Source organism: Leptosomus discolor, chromosome 1 (genome assembly GCF_034619465.1).
Source record: "Leptosomus discolor isolate bLepDis1 chromosome 1, bLepDis1.hap2, whole genome shotgun sequence".
NCBI lineage: Eukaryota > Metazoa > Chordata > Aves > Leptosomiformes > Leptosomidae > Leptosomus > Leptosomus discolor.
In genome coordinates, this window is record NC_141391.1 from 63681467 (window position 1) to 63697762 (window position 16296).

Below are 16296 nucleotides of genomic sequence, written 5' to 3' on the forward strand. Positions count from 1 at the left end.
ACCAATGTTGTTTTAATTAAAGAATTGTTGTTCAAAATATGCTACTGGGAATATTAAAGTAGTTCTTTGCTCTTGCAGCAAAGACAATCAGGTATTTATATGGTTTGGATTTTTGAAAAAAAATAAAAACAAAAAAATCTGTGCCATGAATTCAGCGTAACACAAAACCACTGTTCTACTTGACATGTGCTCGCAGAGGCAGGGTGAGCCAAACCCAAGAAAGATGGCACTTTATTGAAAAGATGCAGAGCAGTAGTTAGCATGGAACAGAAAGTCAAACCAAACCATGTGTGCTTCTTACACAAGTCACTAAAGTCTTTGCTTTTAGAAAGCTAACAGAGAGCAGCTGGCATTTGCCAAAGTACTACTTTTCAAAAAGGGCACTGTAAATCACAAGAAAGAAACAATAAAACCAGATTGTTCTATTGCTGTGCTATTCTGTGCTCTTCTCCACCATTCCTATTACAAAACCAAATGTCTTATGTTAACCACAATATAAGGACACCAACCGAAGTTTGCAGTCTTCCTTCTCTTAACTGCATTTTGTTCACACCTGTACAGTCTTGTTCCAAGACACGCTCCAAGCAAAGTCTATAAATGAGGGCGGGGACTGTCTTGTTACTTGATGAGACATTAATAATCGGTGATTATATCTCAAATTCAAAGAAAAAATTTCAGCTGCTTTGCAGTTGTTAGAAAACATATTATTGCATACCATTTCCCTGCATAAGTAAACACTGGAAGTAGAACAAGTTGTTAACTCCCAGCTTCCAGGAAGACTTATGCCAAATCAATGACAGCACTGTATGACAAACCAAACCTATTTAGGCAAATTATTGCTATGCAAACCTTTTCAGAATCCAGTTACAACTCTCTACCACTCCTATACCACATTCTTTTTCTCTTTGTATTAGAAAGACAGTTTTCAGGTGAGAGAAAATGACCTTGAGCAAAAATCCAAATGGGAGAGCTACAATCAGTCTGCACTTGCACCTCACGTTAAACGGAAAATTCAGCCACTCCAAGTGTGGAGATCCTACGTTCTTACATTAAATACCAGCTTTTCCAAAGTTTGACTGACTTGCAGAAGCAGAATAAAACTGAGTGGCTGCTGCCACCTCCAAGGCAGTAGTAATATCTGACCTACCAAGAACCAGCTTTCAGCCTGCTGCAGGTCTGAGCCTCTCAAATTAAGCTAAGCTGACACTGGAGTAGTTTAAAAACTGCTGTAAAGGTGCAGAAGTGCATTCAACACTAGCTTGGACATCCATGCCCCGGGGTAGGAGAGTCCATCAGAGGAGTTCAGCAGATGGCTGGGGACAGCAGGAGCTCCACTCAATTTTAACCCTCTGCCCTGCGCCTGTGAGACACTGGTGCGTTGTTCAGCCTCTACCACAGGCAGGCTTGGCCTGTGCACCCATTGCAAACTGGGTTATCTCTCAGGGGGGTAACCTGGGCTCCTGGGAACAGCCAGGTCGCTCTCAGCGATCAGTGGTCAGTGGAAACGTGCTGCTGGCATTACGCTGAACTGCAAGCAAAAGCACAGAAAACTCAGTTCCAGCAGAGCTACTGGTGCAGCCAGACCTCCAGGAGCAAAGCTGATGGACCCGCTTGAGCTGTCCCAGCCGGCACAAGGGATCACCACTTGTATGGCTACCCTGACTACTGGCAAGCTACATGAAAATTAAGACTTTTTCCAAATGCAGACAGGTTCTGACATCATTTTCTGATAGAAAACAAAATGTAATGAAGCTTCAGAGGGATCTGTATTTGTCCAACCCCAAAAAACCTTTTCACTCTGGCCTTGGTTCAAGACAGCTCATGCTTAAATTTGTCTCACTTCAGCAATAATATTCAGCATTCAGCGCATGCTTTACATGAGCTTTTCTGAATAAGGACAGTTTCCTGAGTCAGGCCCTGAGAGCACAGTGCTGTCTTGCTTGCCTTGCTGTCACAGACCGATCCATAGAATGGCAAAGACTATAATAAGCAATACATTTACGATGATTCAACTTTTGTTTTTGTTCAAAAAGTGCCTGAAAACTGTCTGATAGAAGGAACAATGATTACTGCTAAAATATTTACCACACAGACTAGTAATCTTGCCTGCCAACATGACCTCCCCTGTTCAACTAATCTATGTAGCTTGGAAATACCTTGGAAAAAGAAAACCCAAAAAACTTAAAGGTCAGGTGTTGTGCAGTGATTAAGCTAGACTGCTTCTGAACTAAACTGAAATTAATTAAACATGAAGAAAGCAACTGAAGTGTGGACAGTGAATGCTATGGGATTGCAAATCCTCAAAAGGAGTCAAGATGTTCCCAACTCCATATTTACACTTCTACCCAGTCAGGTATAGAAACCAACTGCTACTCAGGCAGTAGGTAAGCAGATGGCAAGCACCAGCAAAAATGACAATGTGAAACGATGCACCACTCGAAGAGTCAGAAGCGCAGTTATGTATGCTTTCACCAGCGCTCACTGCATAGGTTCCTTAAACAAACTGCTTCAAACTTGCAGAACATCAAAAGCCAGATGGGTCTTCCTGAATGAATCCACAGGCAAGGAGCCAGGATTCCCGTTTGCTGCAGAAATAGGCCTGGACTTGATTTGAGTCTTCTTAGCTCTGACAGGCTGGAGTCTGGCAGCAATCCCAATCCAAAATAAAATAGCATTCAATTGTGACTGGGCTTTAACTAATAATAATAATAATAAATTTTAAATCCCTCTTATTAGGTTTAACATGAACTTCACTTTACAGTGTATTGTTCACCTTTCCCACCGCTGTTCTCTGGTTTGGGTACCTAAGTAAATGCACTGTTCAAACAAAAGCTAAGAAAACAGTGAGAAGTAATTTGCAGCATCTCGGATTTTTCAGCCTAACATATCATTCCACCACCTAACCTATCCTGTGTTAAGACAAGCCATATAATTTCTCATTTTCCGTTGACATGTAAAACTGGATCATGCTTTATAGTGTACAGAGCTCTGAAGCCCACTAAATAAAGTTTTGTAAATATTATTTCAGCCATTATCCACGAGACATTTAAAAAGAACATTAGAGGAAGAAACCCATCTTACAGTTATGTATATGCCATACATCAGGACCAATTCACCTAGAAACATAATCCTCTGCCAGCCTTTATCTTTTTTGGCTTGGAATCTACATTTAAAACCATAAGAAAGCATAGACTATTACATCAAAGTTTAAATCAGTTGCATTCTAATTACCATGCTGATACCGCAATAAACACTGGGTGTTGGCTGGCCAGGATTGCCAAAAAAGATAGAGGTCCTGCCCTTATTCGCTGTCTTTGACAATGTATAATCACATCAAAGGGAAGTTCTGTGCATTACAGTTAACGGGGGTGGGGGTGTGTGTGTGTAAATCTGGATGTCCTCTTTCCTCGAGTAAAATGATAGATTTTATTCATTATAAGAAAATTAAAATTTTGCCCGTAATGAAAAAAACAATTATGATGTAAAGCCCTTGCAGGCTAATGTAATCCTCACGGAAATCACTGGAGGTATTTTCATGGAGTTGAATAGGAGCTAGACACAAGCTTTGAACACGTCTATCTACTTGCAACTGGAAATATAAAACGCTAAATGATGTTTTCAAATACGGAATTTAAAATTATCGTAATTCTGCATTTAAGTCTGCTGGAAGACTTTTGAAAATCAGGCCAAGATTAAATATGAATTTACAAGCAGGAAAAAAAAAAAAAAAGAAAAAGAAAAAATAACAAGTAATTCAAAATGACACAGAACACACTTCAAATTTAGAGAACTTGCATGTGTACGCTTCAGTTTCAGTTTTGAAGACCTATCTGTCCTTGAGGGCAGAGGAGCAACGGCCAAACTGTTTTTTGTTCTGCCATTTTGTTTCCATACTTGGCTTTCAGAAACAGAGCGAGTGCAATGCGCTTGTTTTCTCAAAGCCTCTCCACTGTTTTGTGTTGGGTTTGGTTTTTTTTTTTTCTTCCTCCAATTAGGGAACAGAAGCGCAAATTGGAAAACCTCTGTTTTAAGTACACCTTTGAGTTAATGTATGTCAGTGAAAACTGTTTCAAGGGAGGGGAACCCGCAGAGGATTCTGCAAGGGCGCAGGGAGAACTGGTGTACGCGGCGCAGGGTGCGCTCCCCGGGGAACCACCCGCTCCTCTCCGAGCCCTGCCAAACCCACCGAGCCTCATCTCGGGGATTTCTGAAATGTGACATGACAGGCAGGTTCGAAAGCTAAATGTTGGATAATGGTGGGCAAACAAAGGACATCGGTTTTTGCATTATTTCTTTAATTACTTTAACCCTTGTTCGAACAGAAAGCATAAGGCCAGAGTAATTCAGCTTCTCTCTTTGTCATTTGCCTGCCATAAATATGCACCAGTCTGCATTTGAAAAGCTGAAGGAGGCCGCAAGCTTGCTGGACATTTATCATGCTCTGTTCCCTGTTAACAAGCAAATACTTTAGTTGAATGGCCCATTAGCAATCATTGTCAAATGCAGAATGCAAGGTGCTTGGATGTGACCGGCCTGTAAATTAGATGAGGGTGCCCCTGCGCTTTGGAGAATTTCAGCAAATGAATCGGATCTTTTGATATAGATTTGTGAAGGTTAAGCTGCCAGAGAGGAAACGTATCAGAGCACTTCAGGCCCCGTATATTCTGCCAATCTGTTCAGCTCCCTATATGCACTTGTTTATTTTTCATTTGGTAAATCACATCAGCATCAGCAGCTTGACAGTTTTGGTTCTGGAGTTCCCTTTTCAGTCAGCATTGTGAAGCTTTCCAGCTTACTATGGGGTAGGATAAGAATGATAAATTCAAGCATGTAATTAACATCTTTATAAAAAAAATGGGGGGAAAAAAAACAACCTTAAAAAGTATCCGAGCCACTGCCAAACAATCAGCATGAATTCCATTTTGCCGAGCTCATCCCAGGCTCATTCCCACTAAAGAAAGACACAACTGTTATTGTAGGCTTCAGTGTTTTTTCCTCTTATGTCTAGACTCTGCCTAACAAATGCTGTGCTTTCTTTCCCCCCTTAGCAGACAAATGAGCAGGCAATAAAGTAAATACTTCTCGTTTGAATCGTGCCCCTGATTTGCAAGGTAATGCTGACTTTAAGTTGTGGGTATTTACGGTCGTCACTTGGGTAGAAAAGCAAGTCTTCAGTATTTAGAAGCCTCTTTTAAGAGAAAAGGGAAGGAAAAAAAGCCAAGTAGCTGCACTAGGAGAAGTATTTTACTACCTTTACAGCTGCAGATAGCTTAAAATAAATGACAAAACAATGGCTAAATTGTCTGCCGGCTGAACTCAAGGGCTGACAGCAAACTCATCCCAATGATTTTAAGTTGGGGGGGAGGGGGGGGGGGTAGGCAGATACTTATTCATTTTTAGATCCCAGCCTGCCTTTCAGAAACAAGTACCACCTAGAGACTAAGCCAGATCAATTCGGTTATCTGTAGTTTTACTGGTAAATAGGAATGGATGCTGGTTTGTTTGTGGGTTTGGTTTTTTTGTTTTTTTGTTTTTTTCTTTTATATTTTTGCAGGATGGGAAGGATGGAGATGCTGAAATATCACCTGGCCAAGGCACAGGCAATGCAGTGTGTTTATCTTTGCTGCTCCCATGGAGTGCGAGATGGAGACCATAGCCTGAAACACAGCTGAAATCAAAAGGTCTCTGTTTTCTTTCCAGATAACCTCAGTCCTACCTATCCCCTCTGCTCCTCTGTTCCTTGCCAGCATGCTCCTGCCCGAAGCCCAAATAGATTAAGGCAACAAATCCCAAGTGCAGCTAATTCTTCACAAAGTCTGCCGCTAGGGCAGGAGTTAAAAAGGAAAATCTTCCACACCTAACAATTGCAGCCATCTCAAGTTTTAATCGGTCCCCGTCTCGGCAGAAAGCAGTAAATGAAATCTATCTTTACCATATTATACACCACCAATGAGCAAGAACTGAGCAGCTTTTCTTTACTGCTTTAACCATCCCAAGCCACAAGTAGGCCTTTCATACTTTCTAATCCCGGCCCCCAAGTTTTGTGCGGTTCTCACATAATACCTTACAGCCCGGAGCAAGGCCCTTAGTTTCTAACACCCCTTTCAGAGACGTGTCATTTCTAACATCAAGCTAATCTATATGTTGCCATGGCATCACCCTTTATCTGCCTTTACATCTTATGAACTGCATGGATTTACCACATTATTTTTATCTGAAAGACAGAAAATGGTGGTTTTATTGCCATACAATCAGATTACTGCTGCTAGTTTCTCTATGCCTTTTTACCATACTTCAATCAAAAGGGATCAGTTTCTTTATACTCTGCCCTTGATTTACATTACATCTGTAAAGAGCTAGTCTGGGTTGTAATCCCCTTATTAACTATGACCAGGGTTGATTTGCCTAAAAATAAAAGCAAATTGTGTCAGACCTTTTCACTTTGTTTTTGATTCGGAACTACAAAATGGATTACTAAAGAAATCTTCAGAGTTCACACGGCTGGTATAGTACTGAATTTAAAATGAGAATTAAACAAGTTAAACATGGGAGCTGTGTCAACGGTTTACATTTTCCATCATGGGAGAAAGGCTGAACTGCGTTTGTCTTTGTGTTCCCTGGCTTTAAAGAGACAATGAAGCCACAGGAGTTTTTCCAAGCTCTTCTAACACTGTCCATTTGCCATCCTCCCTTCCTCTGCTTTTCATGCAACTCCCCCCCCCAAGCTCTTCTCCCTTGCCGCTCCTTCCCCACCCCCCGAAAAACACTCCTGTCGCTCAAGACAACAGTGTTCTGAGTTGAAAGTCTATATTCTGTGGCACTGCATATTTTGATCAAAATATTTCAAGCAGTTTAACATTCCTATTTAAGTTTCCACAACGCCTCACAAAGAATGAGCTCATAAGCAAATCCATGTAGATGTATGATAAATGACAAGAAAAACAGGTTTCTTTATGTCAGCAGCCAAGGCAGGCAGACATTAGGCACACATGAATAACATTTTAATCACTATTTTTTTTCTCAGAAGAACACTTTCTTCTCATTTGCAACAAGCAATTTCAAGTACTACAGGTTGCATGAAACGTGAAGACCAGATCCAAAAAAAAAAAAAAAAAAAAAAAAAAAAAAAGCAGCCCCAGAAGCAGCCCTGGCCCTGGGTGCTGCACAGAGCTGGAAGGCCTGTCTTTGCCAGCAGTGTCACAGCAGTCCCCTCCGGTCCTCCACTGGCTTCCCATCGCAGGAACCTTGGCCGAATTTGAGACGATCCTGAGTATGACACCAAAAGCAATGTGATCTCCTTAAAATAAAACAGGGAAGGGGAAAAAAAAAAGGGGGGGGGGGGGAGGGAGGCATTCTTGTGTGTGTGGGAAGACAGAGAACTTAAAGTGATTTTAGCTTGACTTTCAGTCACTGCCTTTCTAAAGGCAATTACTTCATTAAACAAAGTGAAATAACGTAGCACAGCTTACAGATAACATGCTTTAAGATAATTACTATAAATAATATAGCAATTATACTCCACGTATAAAAGGCTGGGGAAAATAACCAGCTCAAGAATTCGGCCTTCAGTTTGTTCTGATTTCATTTTGCTAATTCACTTGTGCTTCAGAGACCTGGCTACGAATGCCAGAAATATCAAATGGACTGGAAGCCACCACTCATTCCTTGTATTAGCATGCCAAGTGTCAACAGCTATGTTTTGGGTACAATTTAGGAGCATGTGTTTAAATCATTTTAACCTTACACTCCTGTTTCTTCAGCTTGAAGCTGTAATTGGTGGGGTTAGAGAGTGCAGTCCCATGACACAGGACTCCCAAATAAATTCTTGTCTAGCTGAGAGACTCCCAAACATGTTGTGAGATATCGTTTTAGCAAGCTCTTTGTGCTCTAGCAAGCTCGCCTGTCCTGTGAAACAACGGCTGTCCATTACCTACAGTTTATCATCCTGACAAAATGTGAGGAATGTGGATGTGAAAGCACTAACAATTCCACCCCTGGTGCTTTCTCCTTTTTTTCCTCTCTATATTAAAACCGACAAGATTAACCCAAATGCAAACTGCAGAGCATAGTTCAAGGGGCTATTCAATCGGCAGTGAATGTGCATTTGTTTACCTCCAAAAATAAGAATTTCAGATACAATGAGCAGCAGACTAGTCTATATGCTACTGAATAGAACATTTAACAGGGTCATCAATTGTAGTTTATTTTATCAGTTTCTGACATGTTAGCATTCATTCAGAGGCAGGCTGTGAAATATCACAATTATAACTGGTTATCAGAAGGAAGAGAAAAACAGATATATAATCTAACTTAATCAGTGTCAAAGGCACCACTGGTGAGGATAACCTTCCACATGTCACTAAGGAGAACCGCTTTGCTCACCAGCCTATAGCACGCAGGGAAGAGCGACACTTAAGACATAAGCAAAGCATTTTTGAATGAGCTTTCTCTACCATCTGACTAAAAGGCGCCCCGTAACACTACGTGCTGTCTTGCGTGTCAACGGCAGTGCTGAGCCCTTGTGAGGTGAAACTGAGGTAATCCATGCTATCTGTATACATTGTTTGCCTTGGCAGGAACAACACAGGCAGAAAGTCTGCCATTAAAAAGTGTCAACAGGAGTAAAGTCTAGAGAGTCATTTTTCTCCGTGTTTTCAAGATGATGAGATCTAAGGTTCTTCAGATGAGAAGTCTGTAAAGTCTACCAAAACCACCGGCAACGATGTCTAACCTCCCAAGCAATGAAGTCGCAGGTATAATTATTTCATGTATGTCTTGTGATTTGGTCGAGGCAGTAAGAGCAGATCTCTAAAAAGGGAGAGAAGGGGAGAGCAGGGGAGGGAGCTTTGTGTTCAAATAGCTACCGCATGCTCTCCATCCCAGCCACCTGCTAGAAATTACAACCTCTAAACTTCAGTGCAAAACCAATTCAGTTTATATGTTCACCTTAACCTAAAATTTATTATTTCATACTTTACATTAACCTGACTAACAACTTCTCCCAGCATTTAATTGCCTACCTGTTCAGCAGATTTATGTGTTGAGGCTTTCAATAGAGTTAAATGCACAGCTTCCCTGAATAAATTAACCAGCAGCAAAGATAGTTATTTCAAACCTATAAAGGAGCTTTGTTATTATACTACGCCGAGATCCATTCAGCAGCTTACTTCTCAAGCTAACATTCAGCTTGAATCCAGAGTGAGGACAACCTCGTCTAAGGAGAAATTATTCAGCATCCTTCAGGCAAACAATTGTGACAAGAATTAGTAAGAAATCCTGCTCGGAGAAGTGGAGCTGTCTCACCGGCAGCAATATCGGTAATGCATTTGTAAGCTTCCTCAAACTACGGGCCTCCAAGTGGCCTATAAATCACTAGCCCCAGCAATTGAAAAGACTAATTTTAATAGTGTGCTTCTTCACTGTGGTGATTAAGCCTCAATGAATCACTCGAGAAAACTCAATTACATCAACAGCACAACCTATTTTTAAGCGTGCATTTAAGTTGAAAAAGTAATTAGATATTATCATTAGATCTACCATTAACAACATCCAAAACTTTTCTTTTTTTTGGTGTAATCAAATAGTTTTGAATTAGCCGAATGGAAACACAACTTGTATTTGATAAAGGAAGCGTATCCCCGGGCTCTGTAAGATGGGTTGAATTCAGCTGCTCGGATACTTTCCTTTCACCCATGGCTAATAAAAGCTCCCAAGGTAAGTTCAGAAAGCGAAGACAGGTGGGAGCCAGTGGAGGAGAGGCCAACGCAGCGGGCTCTTCTGCATTGGAAGAGTGACCTCTGTAGGCATAAACCCAGCAAGGGCTGGGGATGCAAAAGCCTTCCCCTTCCTCCAAGGCTGAGCCGAGCCTGTTTCCCACCAGCACAGCAGGCCCACTAATGCAATGCAACCCCGGCTGGTAGCCTTTGACTTTCGAGAACTCGAATAGCATGATAAACCCCGCTTTATAACCGGCCAGGTCGCTTTATTCTCAGATGTTACGTCGTACCTTTCTTAAGCCAACGAAAAGCTTTAGTTACGTAGCATCATAAAAGCGCAGAGCCAGAGACTGGAGCTGAACTTTTATTTTAACTGGCTTCCCACCTGGTGTATATATAAAACGATCATTTGTCATGCAATGCTAGGAACAGAAACACTGCACTGAGCTGTCCACAGCATTCCTGTCCGTTTCCCCCCCCCCCCCCCTCTTTTAAAAAAAAGATTGTAAAACTGTTAGAGATACAGCAAATATGTCCATTAATAAAACAAAACAAAACCCAAAAACCCCACACTGACAGAAATCTGCAGAGAGTTTTTCCTTCAGTGGGAACAACGATCGGTAATGATGACTGTAAAGCCAGACTACTTAATAAACTTGAGATGCTACTCCCAGTTCAAACTTTGAAATCTTCACCGAACTCCTGGAGATCCTGCCACCTACGCAGAATTAATCCATGATGCAGGAAACGCTCCATTCTTGTCTCATCACAACCTAACATTTCCTCTAAAAAGTCCCCCGGGAAAACAAGACGGATACGTACTGGATTTGATTTAATAGGAAATTCTAAATTCAATTACCACAATGCATATCGTTTGCTTTTAAATATGTATAATTAAAGATACAGCGTGAGTTAAAAGAAATTATTTTAACCCATTCCTAGTTTAAAACTCCCTGAACTCACTACAGACTATTTCTTCCTATCGCAATTCTCTAAAAGAGTGGTTCTAATCACAAAAGTTCAAAGGATTTCACAACTGAACACAGCCAACTTTTATTTTGCATGTCAAAAATGAAAGGGGACAAAAAGAGAAGCAGAAACAGTTTTTCATCACCAACTCGGATTTCTCTTGAGAAAGACGGCCCACTTTCCAAAAAATTCCTCTTCCCAACAGCAAGAATTTCGTATGTTCAAGTAAAAAAAGTTTCTTAAAGGATTTGCTTCTATTTTAAGAGTGTGCTTTGATAGTGAAGCCCTGGGAACGCATGTACTTTTTTGCCTGGGTTTGTTAATGAAGAATGACACTAAATGGTTGTGTGATGGGGAATGCTTAGTTCATTACTCACTGACATGTGCCTTGATACCATCAACTCCACAACCAAATTTAGCCCTGTTATAACCAGATGTAACTTCGCTGGAGTCAATGGGATGAGTTTGCATCTGCAGACGGAGAAGTTGAAGAGTATCACCCTTTCCTGGCAGCCCAGGGCGGCCCGGCTCCGCCGACCCCCGCCGCTGCTCCGACCCCGGGGACGCGGCGGCTCCGCGGGAGCGGAGCCCGCCCCCCGCCCACGGGTTTCATCCCGCTGCCGCCGCCCCGCTTCCCATCCCCATTCCGCTCCGCCGCCCCGTCCCGTCGCGGCTCCCCCTCCCTCCCGGGACCCTCCCGCGGCGGGGCGGCTCCGCCGTGACACGGACCACCCGCCCCGGGGAGGGAGGGCCAGACCCCGCCGCCAGCCGGTTCAGCAGCCGCTCGCAGCGTCCCCCGCCTCGTCCCCGGGGCTCCCTGCGGCCGCGCCCCCGCTTCCCCGCGCCCCGCCGCGGAGGGCAGCGCCGGCCCCGGGGGAGGCGGCGGGCGGGAGCGCGGGATGGAAACTTACTTGGGGTTGGAGGAATTCCAATATATGGGGTCTAAAACGATGGACCTCGCCAGTGCAGTTCTGCATAAAACCATCGCGACTCCCCAGCAGTACTTCCAGGCGCAGGCGTCTCGCCCCCGCGCTGCCATGGTCGCCGGCGGCACCGAGTCCCTCGGCGGAGCCTCGCCAACTCCGCCGTGCGGCTTCCACGCACCTGCGCAGCGACAGCAGGGTGGGTGCCTGGTATCCCAACAGCCGGGACGATTGGTAGGGAAGAAAGAATTGAAAAAAAAAAAATTAAAAATCACACGCGAAGGGTCGACGATGCACTTGGTGAGAGCTGCAAGCAGATCTACTGAGTCATGTATGCCACTCGCATGTAGGAAATTCTCCTGCGAGGTAAGATCCCAGCTACCTCCGAAGTAACAACAGCAATAACAACAACAACAAAAAAGCAAACGCCTCAGTCCTTCCTCTTACTGGGGGTCTCCCGGTTGCCTTGGAAGATGCCACTCAAATTGCCAACTCCCATTTGGATCCAGTGCGCCATACACGTTCACAGTGTCTAAAGCTCGCGTGAAAATGAGTTAAAAAAAAAAAGGTAAAATAAAAGAAATGGTGGTGGTGGGAGAAATAAAGAGGTTGGGGGAAAGGGACACAGCGTCTCGGCAGGAGGCTCCTCCTGTGTGTCTCTCACTGCTCCCTGCAGTTCGCAATCCGCACAGGCACCAGCCCGGGCTGTTTCGGGGAGCTCGGAAGCAACCGCGAGTCAATAAATCCACTCCGAGAGTCAGCTCCCCCGGTCCCGGGGAGGCGCATCCGCAGGGCTCCGGCTTCCCCGAGGGGCACTGCTGTCCTTGTCGCCGGCAAAGACCCCGGAGCGCAGCAGGGCAAGAAAAATAAGAATTAAAAAAATAATAAAATAAAATTTAAAAAACCCCACTAAACAGGAGGGCGGGGGGGGGGGGGGTCGCAGCGTCAAAACGTCCCTCTCCCTCCCGTTGCACGATCCGCAGTGCGCGCCGCGGCGGCGGCAGGAGGAGGATGAGGAGGGAAGCCAAGCGTGGGACTTGCGCCGCCGCGCAGCCCAGCGCGGAGGAGAAGGAAGGAGGAGCGGCGCCAGCCGCGGCCGTTCCCACCGCGGCGCCCTCAACCCGCGATGTCGCTGCTGCTCCGCCGCCGCTACTGCTGCCGCCTCCGACGCGGCGAGTCCTCGGCGCAGGAGCGCGGCCGGCGGCAGCGCGCCGCCGTAGCCATATAAGCGCGGCCCCGCCGCCCCGCCGCCACCGCTCATAGGGCCGCCGCCGGGCCGCCGCGCTGGTTGGGCGCCGCGCGTGTCACTTACCGCCGCGGCCGCGGCGGGCGGGGCCGCGCCGAGCCCAGCCCGGCCGAGCAGGGCCGGCAGGTAACACCCCCGGGCCGGGCCCGCCGGGGTGAGGGGGAGGACAGTCACGGCAGGGCTGGGCGGGAGGGGCGGCTGGCCCACGCGGGGCGAAATGGGGGGCGAGGAAGTAAAATGAAATTCAATAACACCACACCCCCTCCCCAAACCCGTCTGTGCGAAAACAGAGCGTATTCGGAGTACGCTGCAGTTTAAGGAACGGGGAGCAGTGGCGAGGCCCGGGGGGCGCGGAGCTCCTCCGCCCCACTGCTGCAGGGCACAGCGCCCCCGGGAGAGCGGGGCCGCCGGCTCTGCACGGGGAAGGGCCGAGCCCGGGTCTCCGCTGGCGTGGAGCTCCCCGCGCAACTTTCTGCGGGCGCCCCGCAGGGAGGGGGCGGGGGATGGGGGGCAAGGGGTCTCTCCCACGCTGGGTCCCGCCTGGCCCTTCCCGCGGTGTCTCCGAGTTTCCAAAGTTTTATCTGGTTGCGCGACAACCAGCCACGGGCCGTCCCTAAATAGAAGAGGAGCTGGACACGCGGGGGCCCCTTCAAAGGGGTGCGGAGCGGCGGGTAATTCAGGGCGCTGAGGCCGGGTTGCGGGTTCGTTCGCCTTTCCCTGGCGATCGCTCAGCGCCTCTTCCTTCCCTGCCACAGGTTTGTTTTTTTTTTTTTTTCTGGGGGGGGGGGGGGGGGAATAGGATTTCGTGTCCGGTCCCATTTCAGGCCCCGCATACCTCGTCGGCACCGGACCCTTTTATTTCGTTTTATTATTAACTTCTGGCCCGAGGGAGCTACCGGCGGGCAGCGCTGGGGATGCTTCCCCGGCGGCTCCGGAGGGCCCCGGGGGGTGCCGAGGGCGCTGGCGGTGTCCCCGCGGGTCCGCCCGCCACCGCGCTGGGGCCCGGCGCGCCGCCTCTCCCGCCGCGCTTCCACGGGGCCACAGCGCCCACTAGCGGCCAGCGCCGGCCCTCTGCGGGGAGCGGGGCCGGGGCCGGGGGAGCGGGGCCGGGGCCGGGGGAGCGGCCCCCTCGGCTGACCCCTCCCCGCGGCTCCAGCGGCCCCCTCCTGCCCGGAGCCGGCGCGGTTCCCCCCGCCGAGGACGCCGGCCGGTACAGGAGCCCCGGGAGGTGGCTCCGGGCCGGGTGTCGGGACGCGCGGACGGTCCGCGCCCAGAGCGGCGCCCTGGCTACGCGCTCGCTGGTGCTACGGTGTCGTAGTCGTTGCTCTAAAATGAAGGGGGTTACCGAATTCCTTCCAGGAGGGATTTCTTGCCAAAACAGTATCTGCAGAAAGGATTAAAAGTCAAATCCCAGGAAATTGCGGCGCTCCCTTTGCCATCGCCCTACCGTCTAGTGAGGGCACACGGAGAGCGTGCTGCGAAAGACCCGAATAAAGAGCCAATTTCGCATCATTTGATTCCCGAAAAAAAATATGGGCATTTGCTTAAAAACCCGGTTAAGTGGCGGTGCTCGTTCGGCTTTTAGACCAAAGCGAAGGAGCCCTGAGAAGGAAAAAGACTGGTGCTGTAATTTATTTCCCTGATCAATTTGGAAGAAAATGATCGCTCTTCCCCCCCCCCCCCCCCCCCCCCCCATTCCCTTTTTAACTGAACCGGTGTTCCAGCCCCACCTGGCAGGGACCGCTCCTCTCGCTGGCAGTAGAAGGGGAAGGAGATTCGAAGCGCGCTCGGTGCCCCGTAGATTTCGTGTTAATTGTGTTTGGTAGTTCTCTAATGAAATCTACCACTCAAGGAAACAAGGAAATCAGTTTGCTTTTCACACAAAACATCGAATACGTTTTGAGTAAACTCCTTAATTAAATTTAATTTGCAGTGAGGAAGGAATTGCAAATCCGGGGACGCAATTTGGTGGAAAAGGAGCTGATTCCTAGGACGGAAACTTAGCACTCAAGTGGGAGACCGAGATTGGGTATCTATGCACATCGAGGGGCATCAAAGGAGAGCTTCGCCAGCAAGGGGAGGAAAGTACTTAATTATTAAACTTTTAAACAAATGTGCGGTGTGTATCCAGTCGGGAGCCGATGTAAACACTGAGCCCGATAAGTGCTTCTAGCTACAGAGACGTGTAAAATAGGTTTACCTCAATTTTGTGATGCTGCTGCTTCGGTTTGTTTTGAGGCAAAAGGTTACGAGCGGTGTTTTGTAAAAGCTGTGAGTAAACGGTGACCTCTAACTCTCCGTATCCTTGCTTTAAGTAAACCGGAGGAAATGAAGAGCCCTGGTATTGTCTGAAAATATCCTCCTGTAGCTAAATATATCACTCGGCTTCTATTGTCCAGCGGCTAATCATCTAATCATTTTACGTAAATACAGCTGTTTTACTCCACTCTCCAGCATCCTATTGATGGGCACTGTAGGTGCATGAAAATCCGCGTTAATAAAATCACTTTTAACTACGAACCTAGAGAAAAAAAAAAAACAACCCAGGAACTTGTCTCCAAAGAACCCAAGCACCAAGGGTGAAGTCACCCAAAGAAATGCGGGCTCGGTGGCTGCTCCGCACAGCTCACTCGCTTTGCCAGAGGGGCCGATCCCCGGGGCCGGGGTCGGGGCCGGGGCCGCTCTCCGCGCCGCCGAGTTCCGTGCGGGTCGGAGCGGGGCCGGGGCTGGAGTCGGGGCCGGGCGGGAGCCGGCGGCGCTGGGAGGGCCCACGGCAGCGCGGAGCCCCTAGGCAGCCGCGGAGCGGCCGCGCTCCCTCCCCGGCCCCGGCCCCGGTCCCGGCCCCCCGCCGCCCGCCGCGGCGGCCTCCAACTTTCCCGTCTCGCTCCCGAGGAGCAGCAGGAAGCGCCTCGGAGGCGGAGGAGACGCGAGAGCGCGGGCTGGGGACGGGGGTTTCGCAGCGAAAAAAAGCTCACGAATCTTGGGAAGTTGGCAACCGGCTTCGGCCGCAGCAGCGGCTTCTCTGGGGGCTATTTCGGGAGGAGGTCCCGGCAGGTATTTCGGGTTTCGCGGGGAACGCGGTTTCCTGGCAGACAAGCTCGCAGGGGAGAGGCTGCTGGGGGGAGGAAATCCTGCCGCGGCCGTGGGAGCGGCGCCGCCGGCCTCCCGCGCCCGGGCGGCCCGGTTCGGCGGGCCGGGATGCACGGACGGACGGACGGACGGGCCGGGGCCAGCAAGCGACACCTGCCTTTCCCGCTGCCTTCAGGGAAACCGAGACTCTGCCATTCGCACCGCTTAAACCTTTATTTCCTGTACCTCAGCCAGCCTTACAGCAAAAATCGGGGTTTATGGCCGAACAACCCCTTTCGGCTTCTTTCCGACAGTGATGTGGGCAATAATGACATAGATATTAGCTCCAATCCTACGAAATCTAAACCAAAAA

General features: G+C 48.0%; 1 protein-coding gene across 3 annotated transcripts in view; it reads right to left on the reverse strand.

Moving 5' to 3' along the window:
* The window catches only part of EFNB2 (ephrin B2), a 41686-nt gene extending 29962 nt beyond the window's left edge, over positions 1-11724 (reverse strand). For all 3 annotated transcript variants that reach the window (XM_086482077.1, XM_086482078.1, XM_086482076.1), the window contains exon 1: positions 11597-11724. In XM_086482077.1, the coding sequence (XP_086338203.1) occupies positions 11597-11724 (128 nt within the window). The remainder of the gene's footprint in view (positions 1-11596) is intronic.
* Positions 11725-16296: the final 4572 nt, after the last annotated feature.